This window comes from Drosophila albomicans, chromosome 2R (genome assembly GCF_009650485.2).
Source record: "Drosophila albomicans strain 15112-1751.03 chromosome 2R, ASM965048v2, whole genome shotgun sequence".
Classification (NCBI taxonomy): domain Eukaryota; kingdom Metazoa; phylum Arthropoda; class Insecta; order Diptera; family Drosophilidae; genus Drosophila; species Drosophila albomicans.
Window position 1 is genome coordinate 18,865,626 of NC_047631.2, and position 15,540 is coordinate 18,881,165.

Sequence of the window (15,540 nt, forward strand, 5' to 3'; positions counted from 1 at the left end):
TACGTAGTTATTCCTTAATTCAAAAATGTTAAATTGGCCATTCGTTTTTGGTGAATTTAAAAAGAAATGCAAAAGAAATTCAAAGATTTTCTACTTAGTGTTGTTAAATAATGCATGGTATTAAAATCATTAAAGAGAACATTTAAATGGCAACAAATGTGCTTCTCAACCAGCAAATCCGAATTTCTAAAACACATTCTGCATTCTGTATGTGACGTGGTGCCAACTTCCCCCACAAAAAGTGTAGCATACTTTTCAGCGTGCCAGAAAATAAATTTAACTCCATGCCATGCCAAAGTATTCTAATCTATCTTGTTGCAAAAATTGTGAAATATAGTTGGAATTTGGAGCATTTATAAAAGCAAGTCATTTGCAGTTATTCACGATATGCAAGACTGTATGAACGTGGCCCAGGCGCTAAAATTTCCCCCAGAGCTAAGACGACAGCTGCCTAGTCAGCCGAATGACTTATGACAGCACGGGAAATTGCAGCATTAAGGTGACCTGGTGGCGACTCAAATGGAGTACAACTGAAAGACATACTATGTAGTGTAGTAGTAATAGTAGTAGTAGAAGAGCATGCAACATTTGCTGCACTACAAACAAATGCAATGTCATTCGCTTGACATGGCTTTTTCTGTGTCGCTCTCTCTCTCTCTCTCGCTCTCTGCCTGTCTCTGTGAAGCGGTCGCGGTTTGTGGTTGCGCGGTTGCTAGAATGGTTGGCAAATGGTGATTTTTTTTTTTTTGCGGAACATGAAACGCTACGTTCATTTAATGTTGTGCTTGTTTGTATATGTGTGTGTGTTTGTTTGTTTGTCTCATTCGCAGCGTTATAACAAATTACTTTGTTGTGTCACTGGCGATGGCCGACATGTTGGTAGCCCTCTGTGCGATGACATTTAACGCATCCGTTGAGCTGTCCGGCGGCAAGTGGATGTTTGGCCCCTTCATGTGCAACGTGTACAACAGTTTGGACGTTTACTTCTCCACAGCCAGCATACTGCATCTTTGTTGCATATCGGTGGATAGGTGAGTACATAAATTGTAAGCCCTTCAAACACGAACACGCTTGGCTCTAAGGCTCTACACATAGAGGAGCCATTAATCTTGACTTGCGGCAGCCGCAATCTCACTCGCACTCTCGCTCATGGCTGCGAACAGTGCGAATGGGAAACAATTAATTACTGTGAAAGGCGCGCACATCAAAAGCAAACATTAAGCCGGGGCGTATGATGAATGCGGCCCAAATGATTTGCACACCGACACCGACGGCAAAAGCTATGGAACGCCCTTGTTCCCGGTACAAGCACAAATTGTTAATTGGAGCTGCGGCCTAAAACGCAACGCAACGCAACGCGCAGCGACCAGACCAGCTGGGACCCTCTAAGCTGGCACAACAATGGCCGAATGCTGTCCACTGGACATCAGAGAGAGGCTGCCCACAGAAGAACACAGGACTTGGGAGCCAAGGCAGCCTTTTGTTTTGTTCGTTTTAATTAATTTATACTTCACACACCTTTCGATGGGCCGCAGCAACAACACGCAGCCAAACAAAATACCGACCATGTAAAAATAGAAATAAGTTTTGCGGCCAAATTAATTAATGCTTTTACGTTGAAATTCCCCAATGAAAACAAAAGAATCTTTATGCATTATAAATGTAATGAAACCGATTACAAACAGTTAACGGATAACAGACGGTATCCTTATAAAGGCTATTGATTCGATTAGCTGCAGGAAATAACTGTAAATCATTTGCAGATACTATGCCATAGTCCGACCACTGGAATATCCACTGAATATGACACATCGAACTGTCTGCTTTATGCTAGCAAATGTCTGGATATTGCCAGCCCTCATCTCGTTTACGCCCATCTTTCTGGGCTGGTATACGACCGAGGAGCATCTGCGTGAGGTCTCATTGCGTCCGGATCAATGCACATTTGTGGTCAACAAGGCCTATGCGCTCATCTCGAGCTCAGTCAGCTTCTGGATACCTGGCATTGTGATGCTGGTCATGTACTGGCGCATCTTCAAGTGAGTTGTGACCACGTTGCAACTGCAATTGACGTTTAATTCTTACTTTGCGGTTTCTTGTCCCCATGCCCATGTCCATGTCCTTCACAGAGAGGCTGTGCGTCAACGCAAGGCATTAAGTCGCACCAGCTCGAACATCCTGTTGAACAGCGTGCACATGGGACACACGCAACAGCCCACCAATCTGAGCTATTTGCATCCAAGTGACTGTGATCTGAACACTAAGTCAGCTAGAGAGGAGACCATCAGTGCAGTCAGCAATTTGGAGGTAAGTTCAACAATCACATTTACCACACAAAAATAATCCCCATTCAATGGACGAAATGCTAAATGATATATGCGTCTTGTGTGTAATCGGCCTCACAGGACATGCTGCAGACGGCCACCGATGAGGACGATGATAAGGACGAGTGCGATGAACTGCGTGTGCCATCGCCGCCACCGAGGCGTCTAAGCCGCAGCAGCATCGACTTGCGTGACCTCGAGCAGGAGCGTTACGAGAAGGTCACGCACACGGACAGCGCGCCATCAATGATGGCTCTGCAGCAACAGTTGGCGCCGAATCAACTCCAGGCCCCGGTGCCAGTTTTTAATCCACAAATTTGGATTGAAACGCTCGTTGGCAAGACGCCGCCACAGTTGCAACCAGCTGTGGCTGCTGTGGCGGCAGTGCAACAACAACTGAGCCTGACAAGCGGCAGCGGCAACAGCGAACAGGAACCGGAGTCAACGGCCTATCGTGTCTTCGGGCTGAACAGCGATGAGAGCGAGACCAACGACCACTATGAGACACACTTGCCGCTGGCCGAGGACAACAAGGAGCTGAAGCGACTCATCGAGGACAACTATCTGTACTTCAAGAAGCAAACGGGGGCGGCAAGTGGCAAGTATGCGGCGCTCAGTGAATCCGAATTCATACGTTTGAAGTCGGGTGCCGCTGCCACTGGCCACAAGGCATTTGCGGCGAGTGACTCGGAATTCTTGCGCACCATCAGTGAATCAAAGACGGCGGCGTCTTCGACTCAAGTGGCGGCCAAGGAGAAGGGCTTCAATTTCATGGCGCTGCTGGCGAAAACCAAACGCTCTAGCACCGAGTGCTTTGCCCTCGAAAAGAAGCGACAACAGGCCAACTCCGAGGGCTCCAGTTTCTTTCGGCGTGCCCGCAATCGCAAGCTATCGCATAGTTATAATGGCGCCGGAGCTGGCGGCAGTGGCGGCAAGGAACGTAAACTTGAGCAGCGAACGCGACAGCACAGCGACACCGACTCGACGCCCAACAAGCCGGACATACTGCTGGACATTAATGTGCTCAGCGAGCAGAATGCCGCGGCTGTGACTGCAACCGATGGCCAGCTGATCAAGCAATTCAGCGACGGTTTGCAGTTGATTGACTTTGGCAGCAATGGCAACGATGTTGGCTGCGTCACCAGCGATGAGTTGGCTCAGCTGGCCGATTGCTTTGTGGACTCACCCAAACAACCGGCAACGCCGCCGCCATCGTTGTCGCCACCAGCTGCCGAGCTTGTCGAACAGAGCGGCATGCTGATCACAAACAGCTCGGAGCTGGCCGAAATCTTTCGCTCGCTGAGCTTCCCTTTGGGCGGCGAGCAGTCAATAAAGTCGCGACGGCAGCCGCAACGCATGAGCACGCTGAGTGATCAGGTGTGCGCCAACTATTTGATGTCCCCACCGAATACGCCAGCGGCAGCTGCTGTGAATGCTGCCAACTGTGGTGCCCAACAGTCGGCATCCATCAACGTGTACTTCCTGTCGCCGCCACCGCACGCAGCCGGCTATACGCCAAGTGACACCTCCACCGTATCGTTGGACGTGGTCACCACATTACCGGTGCCGCAGACAACAACAACACCAGCAACAGCAGGAGCAACGTCCACGTCGCAGCAACAACAACAGCATCCACTCAACATATCACCCAAGCCCGAAATAATACTCGACTCGACGCTCTCACCGGTCGACAGTGGCAACGACATTGGCGAGAACAAGGATGTCACCTCGCCGCTGTTGAAGCGTAAAGATAGCACCACCGATGCGGATGTGAGCGCTTCCGGCGGTGGGCGGCAACGTTGCAGCATACTCACCGGTTACGAGGGCATTCAGACGGTGCGCAAGCGACAGGCTTCAGTGGTTACCTACGATGTCAACGTCATCAATTTCTCGCAGGAGCACAGCGACAGTCGCAGCTACATTCCCATGGGACGTGTCTCCACCAGCTCGGCGAGTAAGTAGCCTCGTTACAAACCTAGCTAGTAGTATGTGTGTGTGTAGGGCGCGAAAAAGGTCAGCAATCAGCAAGGTCAAGGTAATGCTTCCAACAACTGTCAATCTCAATGAATTATGAGTGCTGACTTTGACATTAATGAAATCAGCTGTGGAAGCTGCTTCTTCGCCTTGACTTTGTTGGTAGTTCTCACCGTTGATTTAATTGTGCTTAACAAGTCGAAGTAGGCAGCTAACTACATACAATAAGCAGCTTCAGTTACACTGCACTTTAAACGTAGTGACATTGCGCATACGCCTAGTTGTTCAACTCCGAATATTTATTGTAGTTATTTTTGACTGAGCACTCGATTTGTGTCAGTTGTTGTCCTATCCTCTACTTAATTATAGTATATGTGTGTGTATCCTTTCACTGTTTTTCGTCCTCTGTCGATTGCATGACGTACGAATAGATCCAGCAAATGTTAACCAATGCATATCTATGTGTCTCTTACTATCCTAATCTGTCTATCTCTCTCTCTTTTTCGCTCTATAAACATATATCTTTCTCTCTCTCTATTTCTCTATTACCGTATGTGCATTTCTGTATGTGTTTGTTAATCAAATTGTGTTCAATCCGCAAAAACTGTTCCAACTCGAATTGTCATCGTCCCCAAAATGTATAAAACAAAAAAAACAACTTCAAGCAGAACCCGAATTTTCCAATAAATCCTCGCTAATACGACGCGGTGGCATCTGCATTTTTGTGGATGAAGACGAGGCCGAGATCATTGAGCAAAAACCACGCGGCATTACATTTGCTCCGGCCGCCAGCCCGCTGCCCAAATGTCCGCTCTGTGGCGCCGAGATCACCGTCACCACAGGCACCACAAGCTCCACAACTACAACCACCAAAATTACCAACACCACCACCACCAATACCACCACCACCGACACCAACACCTCAGTCAGTGCAAGTAGTAAACGTAGTTGTCACGACCCAGATGCAGCTCTGGCTGATGGGCAAACTCCGAGCACGCGTTCACGCTTCTGGCACAAACGAAAGGCGGCCGTCGCAGCATTTTGGCAGCAGAATAAGAACCGGAAGCGGCGCTTCAAAACCGGATGTAGTCACTGTGGTGCAACCGGTGAGTTGTTTTCTCATCTCCAACAGCAACACACAGACCATTCGAAACGTACCTCTATCCCACTTCCATTCTCTGTTTCTCTCTCGCTCAAATCTCTAATGCTATTTCGTTTTCTTTCTCGCATTGCCTGTTTGCTATCTTTGTCATGCTCTCATACGTCATGCATATCCTTTTGTTTAACTCCACGTTACCATCGATCTCCTTCCTTTCAAACAACCAACACAACCCACAAAAAGTTGCATCCTCTGCATCTGTTAAGAAATTTCATGCATTTTTTTGTAAATATAATTTCAACTTTGTTTTCCCAAGGAATCGAAACCTAAGAGAAATAAGTTTATCCCCAAAAAGTTACGTATTTGTACTATTTGTGGGGAATTTGTCCTATTTCGTTAGCATAATGTAATTTTTCACAAGTATGCAAATTTATAATATTTTGATGTGAACATATTAAGAATATATCAAAGAGTGCTAACACCTTTTTTATATTGCCCATATTTTTTTAAAAACTAGTAAATTTAGCATGTGGAATCCACGTTCAAAATCGAATTTTGAATAGAGTTACAAAAAGTTGTACACAATAACTCAATGAGTGTCTATAAATCATATATTAGGTTGTTTGGTAATGAAATACATATAATATGTTATACAGTATAATTAATAATGCGCTTTTTACTTACTTTCTCGAAATATTGATATCAGTATATCAAGCCCTAAAAAACCACATTGAAAAATCTTGCAGGCATGAAAATAAATAACTACAGGATCGACTTTCTGTTACGAAGTTTAGGAGGTTGAACAAAATAGACACCTTGAAGAAATAATAATACATATTCAAATAGGTTAAACAAATTAGATGACATATAAATATAACTAATAAACGTATAATTCGAAAGACGAATTTTGTATGAAGACGAATACAACAGACAGAAGAAGTTATATCCGACCCCATAAAGGATATACAGATATTCTTGATAATATCCGTCTGTCTGTATGAGCACCTAGATCTCAAAGACTATAGGAGTTAAGAGCTAATATTTTTATCGACAGCACTTGTATTCCACGGATTTTAGTTTGGTGGTCAACCTGGTGTATTTTGCACTTTAGGAGATATGTTAAATGTACATAGCACTCTATTGATATGCCAATTAATTTTGAAAAGCAAACACATTCTTGAACACCATTATACAGAAAATTTATTGCATATCTTCAATGTGATTGCTAGAATAGAAAAGCATATTCACAGCTTAGTCATTGACTTCTTCGCATAAGCAATCAAATAGTTTGCAACATTTTTTCTGTCATGTATCAACATTTTCATCCGAATCAATGTCATGAAATCAAATCCAAATCGTCGCCCCTACCCAAAACTAATGCCTAGCGACAGTCAACTTGACTTAGTTATCCCAATCCTTCCCAGAACTCGAGTGTTTTCGTCTCATGACTCCCACTCGACCATCGTATCCCAAGGCGTCTGGGGTGTTAACACGCTTAGCAGCTCCTTGGGGTTAAACGCATGGATGACCATGCTCCAGGACTTTTCGCCTCCTCAAGCTGTACATAATTGCTTCCGTTTTGCACGTGCATTTCGTATTGCTTTGCCAACGTCCACTTCGGCAATGTTTTTTTGCATTATGATTTCTACCGGTCCTCGAATCCCATGTTTCTTGCTGCCCCACTTCCTCCCGCTCAAGCCTGTCCACCTTTTTTATTTGCTTTGCTGGAGGTCGAGGACAAACTTGTTCGCCACTTCCTGTTGCTTACTGTTGTCTGTTTGTCAGTCTGTCGTCTGATTTGTTTTTCTTTTTTTTTATGTACATACTTTTACTTTCCAATGCTGTTTATGTTGTGTGTGTGGGTGTGTGTGGAAGTGTGTGTGTGGATGCGGGGGTTAACGCTGTATATCTTTGTGATAACAAGTGTCCTGTGTAAATATTTTCAATTGTTTGCTTCGTTTTTATTACTTTTGCAACACACATACACACACAAACTCAGACACAACTCGAATACAGTAAAATGAAGATACGTAGAGTTTGCAAAATCGAGGGCGGAGGTAGGTGAATTGTTTGCCATCGATACAAGAGCAAAAACAAAAACAAGAGCAGCAACAGCAGCAACGACAGCGACAGTAAAAACAACAACACGAGTAATATTAATGTCAAAGTTAAACATGCCAACTCATGACCCGTCGTCACACATGGTCTTACACACACAAAATGCCAAGCACACACACACACACAGATACTCACACACATACACAGTCATACTCAGAGAGCTTTTGGCATCATATTCTCAACAGACTGCAGCAACTTCAGTCTGACCAAAATCGAAGAGCTGCTGCGGCTGTGCTAAACTTGAAATTAAACTAATCAGTCAGTTTCTTTCTCTCTGTCTTATTTTCTCACTCACTCTGTCTATCTCTCTATCTCTTTCCATCACTTGTTGTCTCTATCTCTTTATCAAATCTCATCAACAAAAAAAAAACAAAAACAACAAAAACTCTTTATCTGGTACGACAGGCGGATCAGTGCGACCCGCGAAAGGTTGGAAGGCCGAACACAAAGCTGCTCGCACTTTGGGAATTATAATGGGTGTCTTTCTGCTCTGCTGGCTGCCCTTTTTCCTTTGGTAAGTAATAATCCCTGCCTCTTAGTTTAACACACAATATAAAACACAATGCAAATCGTCAGGTATGTCATCACATCGCTTTGTGGCGCCGCCTGTCCCTGCCCCGATGTCCTTGTGTTGGTGCTATTCTGGATTGGCTACTTCAACTCAACACTCAATCCGCTCATCTATGCCTACTTCAATCGAGACTTTCGCGACGCCTTTCGCAACACGCTGGAGTGTGTGCTGCCCTGCCTGGAGAAGCGCAATCCCTACAACGCATACTATGTCTAGACTCAAGAATCCTCTTTTCAAAAGGTACCCCTATAATAGAGTGTCAGCATAAGTGATATTTATATCTCTTAATCACCCAAAAAATAACAAAATAACAAAATAAGAACAATCCCAATTCATGCATAAACAACTTAGTTAAAGCCTTTGAGCTAAGCAATACTCAATGTGTGTTTGTTACTTATATATTAAATATACTCTACTCTAGTGTATTTAGCTAGCATAAGTAACATATGCTTGGGACTCGTAAGTTGTTTGTCTGCCTGTAACCCCCAGTTAAGGCTGCACTTTTGATTGTGTGTGAGTGTCTACAAATAAATATACGTAATATCGAAGTTTATATGGTATGTCTATGTCCCGTATTTATAAGTTCTAATTTATAGCAAAAAGAAAAAGAAAAACGATTCCGTGTAATCGAAGCAATTAAGCAAAAAGCCACTAGCAAATACAAAAAGAGTGAATAATACAATTTAGCAGAAAATTACAAAAATAAGTTATAAACAACAATTCTTCGGCGCATCCTCGAAGTTCAAATACTCTTTCCAGTTAGTTCTAGTAGAGCAAAAGTGTTCAAACATACGAAGAATCAAGGTATACGCCCAAAGACTATACTAGAAGATCATCGAGTATGAATATCGATTAATTAAATTAGATCTTTTAACATATATAAATAAATTTGAAGTGTTAAATGTTCTCTTGGAAAGAGTATACCATAAGCATAGTTCTAATTTTGGTGTAAAACGCATATACATATTAGATTATCAAAATATTATTATATTATACATGTATTCGTCTTGAAACTAACTCAATTGTCTGGCGTCATAAAGAATTTTCAAGCTTATTGACAATCTATCAAAACAGAAAAAAAAATTTGAAAATCATTGTTTTTTTTTATTTGGTTTATAATAACATTATAGTATGGTTTCCTTTTTGAGTTGAAGCTACTTTTGTGATACCTAGTGAAGGGCAAACTTAACTTTATCCAAACTTTTTAGTTACAAATTTGTTTAAAGATTTCTGTGGGCATTGCAAATATTATGTTTAAGGCGAAGCGAACCGAAATGCAATCTTGACTAATATACAACATAATATTATACTAAATTACTATAAATATAAAGACAAATATGTATAATTATTTCTATGTATTTACTTGCTGAAACCTAAATAATTGCATATTAAACTTGTGAACTCGAAAGTGTTTTAATGGGCAATGCTTTAACGCACGCACTGTTGCTTACGTCTATAAATAAGAGGGAGAGCAAGTGGTCTCTATATAGAATGCTTTATGTATATAGTAGATGAAAAGTGTACATACCATATGCTGGTCAGTTGTGCCGTGAATCTCTCGCCAGATGCCCAACGCGCGCATCGAACACATCTCCTCTGAGCCGCACGAGGGAGACGCCACTTGTGTGGCATACTTTGGCAATCAGCTGTTCTCTGGCGGAGCCGATGGCAAAATACGCGTACGTCTGCCGCTGCTGCGAATGCAAGCAGTGTTGTCAGCAAATAGCTTTCATTCATAAAATGGCTAAAAATAGCTAATTGAGACTGCTAAATGGAAACAAAATATAATGTCAATAATTGCACATTCAAGATAATAGCCTAAAATTGTAGAGCGAATGATCATTATGATTAAAAAATAATGATCATTTGCTCTACATTTTTGTTTATCTGAAAGATAATACTTATACTAGCATAATTCGAATTGTTTTTGTATCTGATAAAAATAATTTTTTTAAGCAATAGAATGTGTTGCTAAAGTGTTCTGTTAATAGGATGTTTAAAAAGATATATAGGAAAAGTTTTAGAAAAACTAAAAACAACTGATAATTTAGTGTACATTTGTTTATATATGTACATACAAAATAATTACTTCAGTTGTTTATTTTCACTATTGAACATATAGCTTAAAATAAATAAAACATCATATTAATTGAAAATAAGTTTAAAAAAAATGTGCAGTTAAGGACATTAATACATTTTCATTTTGCATGAAAAGAGCTAAATTGCCATCGCTTTCAGATAGTGCACATTGAGTTCATTTAGTGATTAATCCGCTTTGCAGATTTGGTCGTCTTCCTTACAGCTGCTATCCACTGTGAATGCCCACGATGCGTATATCTATTGCATGGCCGTCAATGAGCTGGGCAAGCTTTACTCAAGCAGCTGTGATGGGCAGGTAAAGTACATGCTGCCGCCGTATGAGGACGCCAGTGTGCAGGAACTCTTTCGTTGCGATGATGCTATTCAAGCGATGTATTGCGATGGCGCTGTGCTCTATACAGGCGATGACAAGGGCGTGGTGACCACTTGGAGCAACGATCGCATGCTCTTCAAATACAATCTGGTGGAAGAAGTGAAATCGCTGGCCGGCGAAAAGCAGTTGATATACACAGTGCGCGATCTTGATGTGGTCATATCACTGATTGTCGAAGGGAAATCGGGCAAGTACAGCAATAAAGCCGTGTTGCCAGGCAAATCGCCGCTAACGCTACTCGGACCACTAGTGGATGGCAAGCGTAGCTATTTGGCGTTTCCTGATCGCTCGGGAATGGGACTTCAGCTAGTGCACAACTTGCCACAGCATAAGTTTGCGCACATCTGGCAAATGCCGGTAAGTTTGTTCACAATTTATGTAGATTACTTATTGAATGAATTGTATTCGACAGCAATGTCATGATTGGATCATGAACAGCATTTGCGGCGATGAGGAGCATCTTTACTCGGGTGGCTACGATAATATGGTCAAAGGTTGGACTGATTTAACGGCGCCACAACCTCGTAGTCTCGGGGAAGTTGAAATTGGGAGCTGCGTCAATTATATTTGCTGTGGTGCCAACAACACTGTGTATATTGCAAGCAGCGATGGCTTCATACGCTGCGCCAAGTTTGTATAGTGTAAGAAACAAAAAATAAAAAAAAATTCGTTCTCAATTTATCTGTTACAAATATTGCACGCACTTTACACTTAAAATTTAACGCGACAGACTGACTATAACGCTTACCAACACTGCCAGCAGAACTTACTGTGCTACCAGATTGTCTCAAAAAGGTAAGCGCAAAATAAATATGCAATGCTTTCAACTAGCTGGCAACTCTACATTTATGTAGATGTCTTTTTGTTGTGGAGTTCATACGATTATTTTTGAAACAAAACAGCAGCCATGGCGCATCCAGTGCAGACCAAGGCACAACCTCGCAAATATCCATTCATCAACATGCGCATAGCGGATCACACAGTGCTGGACACCATCGAGGGACGTCACATTTGCAGTGACTGCAATCGCTCCAGGAAATTCTTCTGCTACAGTTGCCACAAACCCGTCGGCGAACTGGACAAGATGCTGCCCCACGTTGAGCTACCGCTCCACATTGACATCATTAAGCACAAGAAGGAGATCGACGGCAAAAGCACAGCGGTGCATGCTGCTGTGTTGGCTCCCGATAAGGTGCGCATTTTTACTTTTCCTGATATACCGGATTATGGAGAAGAGGATGGTGTGGTTCTTATTTTCCCAAGTGCTACAAGTTTGACAGTGCCGCAACTCTTCGAGCGCAATGTGCACCTGAAAATTGATGACAATTACGGCCTACCCAAGGGTCACCACATGGGCACAATGCTGCGCCGTCGCATGGACGAAATTGTTGATGATGACAGCAGCTCCTCCGTCTCTTTCAAATGTTATACCTATGACAACTTGCCTATACGCCGTGCGGTCTTCATAGACAGCACCTGGAACCAAAGCCGTAGCATCTATGCCGATGCTCGGTTGCGACGATTACGCACCGTGGTGCTCCAAAATCGCTTGTCACAGTTCTGGCGCCATCAGCGCGGTAGTCCACGTTGGTATCTGGCCACAATAGAGGCCATACATCAGTTCTTGCTCGAGGTGCATGTTAATGCTTGGGGACTTAATGGCGCATATCGTGGTCTTGAACAACTAGAGATTACCGAGGGATTCCATCAGCTGGCGTCGCCACTCACAACTTTAGAAGTTGATGAGAAGTGTGTGGAGCGGGAATCGCCCTACAATGGACACTATGACAATTTGTTGTTCTTTTTTGCCAATATGTATGATCTCATACATAAGTACTATGATCACAATGATCTGATATCGTATCGTCGTCCGATTTAAGAATGTTTTGTTAATTTATTTAAAGACTTTAATAAACTGATTAGTTAAACTACTGCCTATTTCTTTTTCTTGGTCTTGCCCTCATCACCGGATTCGGCGGCTGTTTGTGGTTTCTGCTCAACATTCACGGGTTTCTGCCATTTCAGTGGATTGTTGCGATAAAAAGGCCACGGGGGAATGGTAATCTAAGCAAATAAAACAGTGTTAGACATTCATCTAGTGCTCAAGGATGGCTTCATACCAGTGAGGAGAGCAGGAATCCCACGCCCAGTACGTAAACAGTTTGCGAAAACTGCTGTACAATGGCTCCGTAGATGAGACCAACAACTCCAAAGAATGTGATGATGAGACGTGACCAGCGCTCTGCCTTAGCCTGACCCACAAAATCCTGTAGTAAACATTGTGTACGTTATTATTCGTATTCCTGCGAAATATTCAAATCGCTGTCCTTACCATATGCGTCTGTATATCGAACATTTTGAGATTGCCGACAAATTTGTAGTTTTTCAAGCCGTAAACAAATTGATTGCGGTTGCGGCACGTCAGCAATAAAGTGGTGGTTCAATAGCAATATAAATGTATCGATACATCGATAAGTTTGTGTGGAAAAAATCGATTTTTATTTTGCAGCCAACTAATAAACTACAATAATATTTATAATATATTTATATTTTTCTGTTAAAAAAAAAAATCGAATTAGCAAGCGCAATTTAGAATTTTTTTGAAAATGTTGGTTGCGATCAAATAAAAATTGGAGAGTACTTTTCAATGGCAAAAACACCTTCTATAACGGGTCTTAGTTTTTACTTTATGTTCTTAAATGTAGTGGGTATTTTTTGTAACATTTTTGAAAATAGTTCATTGAAAGTGAGTGGCGGTTATCTCACAGTCGAGTACACTCGACTGTAAATAAGTAATACCTTCTTGCACTTCATGTTTTTTAATGTTAATCTCAATGTCCACTTTCGTTCTTAAATTATTGTTTCTCCTATGGTCACGTTGGTCCAATCGTATTGTTTATGTTACTTATTTGTTACTGTTGTATGTGGTGTCATCATCCGAAACGGCTAGATAATTTATATGTTGAGGAAACATTAAAATAGACGAGAAACACTATTACAACTTCAGATAATCGCATTTCAAATTGAATTAAATTATACTGAAGTCACTGAATTAAACTGAATTCATGTCATTATCAGATATATCCAAATGGTTTCCATGACCATACATATTCTAGAAAAAACTACTTGAAGAAAACTTAATGCAAATTTAATGGCCCCTTTAACATTTATTAGTAATAGAAAATATTATAATTATTATAACCTAATAAATTCTACTTTGACTTCACAGCATATTAGGATTGGCCGAATTCTTTGAAATTTATCGAATGCAGATAGTCTTATTTCCGCCTTATAAATTCCAAACAGTTTAAGATGAGACTCAAAAATGGATGTAAAATTACAAACATTATGTTGCAATGTTGCCTAAGAATAAATTAATTAATAATTTATTTTTAATTACATTCACTACTTACACCTGGTGTATTAATACACTTGGATTTTACAACGTCCTGATGCTTTATGTTACGTGTCCAAAATTGGTACCAATACTGATTTTTATCGTACATTACAGAACAAAAGTCTAGAACTTTCATGGAATAAATAGTTGGCTGCCATGTACCCTTTTCCAAATGTAATATTTGGAAATCCAGCTGAAATATTTATGAATATTAACTGTTATTCTGGAATAATAATGAGATGTCACCTGTATTCGATCCGTTGGTTGAACATCCCAAACAGTAGTCACATTTCCGTACCCAATTACTGATTCTCCCACCATCTCTAAGGTAAATTCGGAGAAGTCATATAGACTATTTACTTCATATTGATTATTTCTTTGTTCCTGACATTTCGCGAATATTTCATCATCGACGGGGATACCTACATATTTATATGTGTACGAAACATTTAAATAAACGGCAAGCACTATTAAAACTTGAGAAAACCACATTTTAAATTGAGTTGACTTAAACCGGCGGCATTGCAATTTGATTTTACATTCAGTTTATATAGCACAAGACTTGCATGTCGTAATCAGAAATATCAAGATAACTTTCATGTTTTTTACATGGAACTGTAATTTAATAAAATAGATAGGTTATCTACATATATTACTAAATCAATTCGAAAGATAAATCATATGATGAGTTACAACCATTCGGCAACGAAAATTCTAATCTGATATTATATAAATACTATTTATAAAATTATTTATTATTATTTTATTATTATTTGCAAAAGTGCTTACATCAGTTTTAAAAAACATGAATTGCAAGAAAGTATTACTTATTAACATTTTAATTTCTATGATAGTTTTAGAACAAAAAGGTTTTATTTTTTTTAATAGTAATCTTTCTAAGTGTATTACAATAGAGATCCTTTTCATGTATTTTTAGGCGATGGCAAGAACTTCCTTTTATCATAGAAAGAAAAGTAAGCAAGCAAATGGGCAAAAAAAATTAAGATCGCTACAGTCGAGTGTACTCGACTATGAGATAACCGCCACTCATTTTCAATGAACTATATTCTAAAATTATACAAAAAATACCACAAAATCCTAAAATATACCCAATGCTACATTTGGTATATGGATATTGCACTACATTTAAAACTGATGTAAGCACTTTTGCTTAAAAATATCAGAATAAATTAAATAGTATTTATATAATATCAGATTAGAATTTTCGTTGCCGAATGGTTGTAACTCATCATATGATTTATCTTTCGAATTGATTTAGTAATATATGTAGATAACCTATCTATTTTATTAAATTACAGTTCCATGTAAAAAACATGAAAGTTATCTTGATATTTCTGATTACGACATGCAAGTCTTGTGCTATATAAACTGAATGTAAAATCAAATTGCAATGCCGCCGGTTTAAGTCAACTCAATTTAAAATGTGGTTTTCTCAAGTTTTAATAGTGCTTGCCGTTTATTTAAATGTTTCGTACACATATAAATATCAATATATGCCTGTCGATGATGAAATATTCGCGAAATGTCAGCAGCAAAGAAATAACCAATATGACATGAATAGTC

At 40.6% G+C, this 15,540-nt stretch overlaps 5 protein-coding genes across 6 annotated transcripts in view; 3 read left to right on the forward strand and 2 right to left on the reverse strand.

Annotated features, from left to right (window-relative positions):
• Nucleotides 1-8,479, forward strand: part of LOC117576352 (octopamine receptor beta-3R-like) — a 34,711-nt gene extending 26,232 nt beyond the window's left edge. The window contains exons 3-9 of one of the 2 annotated variants that reach the window (XM_034261037.2): nucleotides 831-1,031; nucleotides 1,764-2,039; nucleotides 2,130-2,307; nucleotides 2,406-4,278; nucleotides 4,967-5,404; nucleotides 7,921-8,029; nucleotides 8,092-8,479. In XM_034261037.2, coding sequence (XP_034116928.2) covers nucleotides 831-1,031; nucleotides 1,764-2,039; nucleotides 2,130-2,307; nucleotides 2,406-4,278; nucleotides 4,967-5,404; nucleotides 7,921-8,029; nucleotides 8,092-8,302 — 3,286 coding nt within the window. In that variant the 3' untranslated portion in view covers nucleotides 8,303-8,479. The remainder of the gene's footprint in view (nucleotides 1-830; nucleotides 1,032-1,763; nucleotides 2,040-2,129; nucleotides 2,308-2,405; nucleotides 4,279-4,966; nucleotides 5,405-7,920; nucleotides 8,030-8,091) is intronic. The other variant, XM_034261038.2, reaches the window with a different exon arrangement.
• A 1,141-nt stretch (nucleotides 8,480-9,620) lies between these two features.
• LOC117576354 (uncharacterized) lies at nucleotides 9,621-11,236 on the forward strand. Its single transcript, XM_034261042.2, has 3 exons — nucleotides 9,621-9,765; nucleotides 10,368-10,916; nucleotides 10,972-11,236. Exons 1-3 carry the CDS (start codon nucleotides 9,652-9,654, stop codon nucleotides 11,197-11,199), a joined length of 891 nt encoding a protein of 296 aa, XP_034116933.1. The 5' UTR covers nucleotides 9,621-9,651; the 3' UTR covers nucleotides 11,200-11,236.
• A 178-nt stretch (nucleotides 11,237-11,414) lies between these two features.
• LOC117575979 (tRNA-uridine aminocarboxypropyltransferase 1) lies at nucleotides 11,415-12,462 on the forward strand. Its single transcript, XM_034260462.2, has one exon. The coding sequence runs from the start codon at nucleotides 11,467-11,469 to the stop codon at nucleotides 12,436-12,438; it is 972 nt and encodes a 323-aa protein (XP_034116353.1). The 5' UTR covers nucleotides 11,415-11,466; the 3' UTR covers nucleotides 12,439-12,462.
• Nucleotides 12,434-13,017, reverse strand: LOC117575980 (signal peptidase complex subunit 1). The gene is made up of 3 exons (XM_034260464.2): nucleotides 12,892-13,017; nucleotides 12,680-12,826; nucleotides 12,434-12,623 (listed from the first exon to the last, which is right to left on the reverse strand). Exons 1-3 carry the CDS (start codon nucleotides 12,913-12,915, stop codon nucleotides 12,495-12,497), a joined length of 300 nt encoding a protein of 99 aa, XP_034116355.1. The 5' UTR covers nucleotides 12,916-13,017; the 3' UTR covers nucleotides 12,434-12,494.
• A 643-nt stretch (nucleotides 13,018-13,660) lies between these two features.
• LOC127566106 (uncharacterized) lies at nucleotides 13,661-14,464 on the reverse strand. The gene is made up of 3 exons (XM_052007671.1): nucleotides 14,203-14,464; nucleotides 13,973-14,149; nucleotides 13,661-13,922 (listed from the first exon to the last, which is right to left on the reverse strand). Exons 1-3 carry the CDS (start codon nucleotides 14,446-14,448, stop codon nucleotides 13,755-13,757), a joined length of 591 nt encoding a protein of 196 aa, XP_051863631.1. The 5' UTR covers nucleotides 14,449-14,464; the 3' UTR covers nucleotides 13,661-13,754.
• Nucleotides 14,465-15,540: the final 1,076 nt, after the last annotated feature.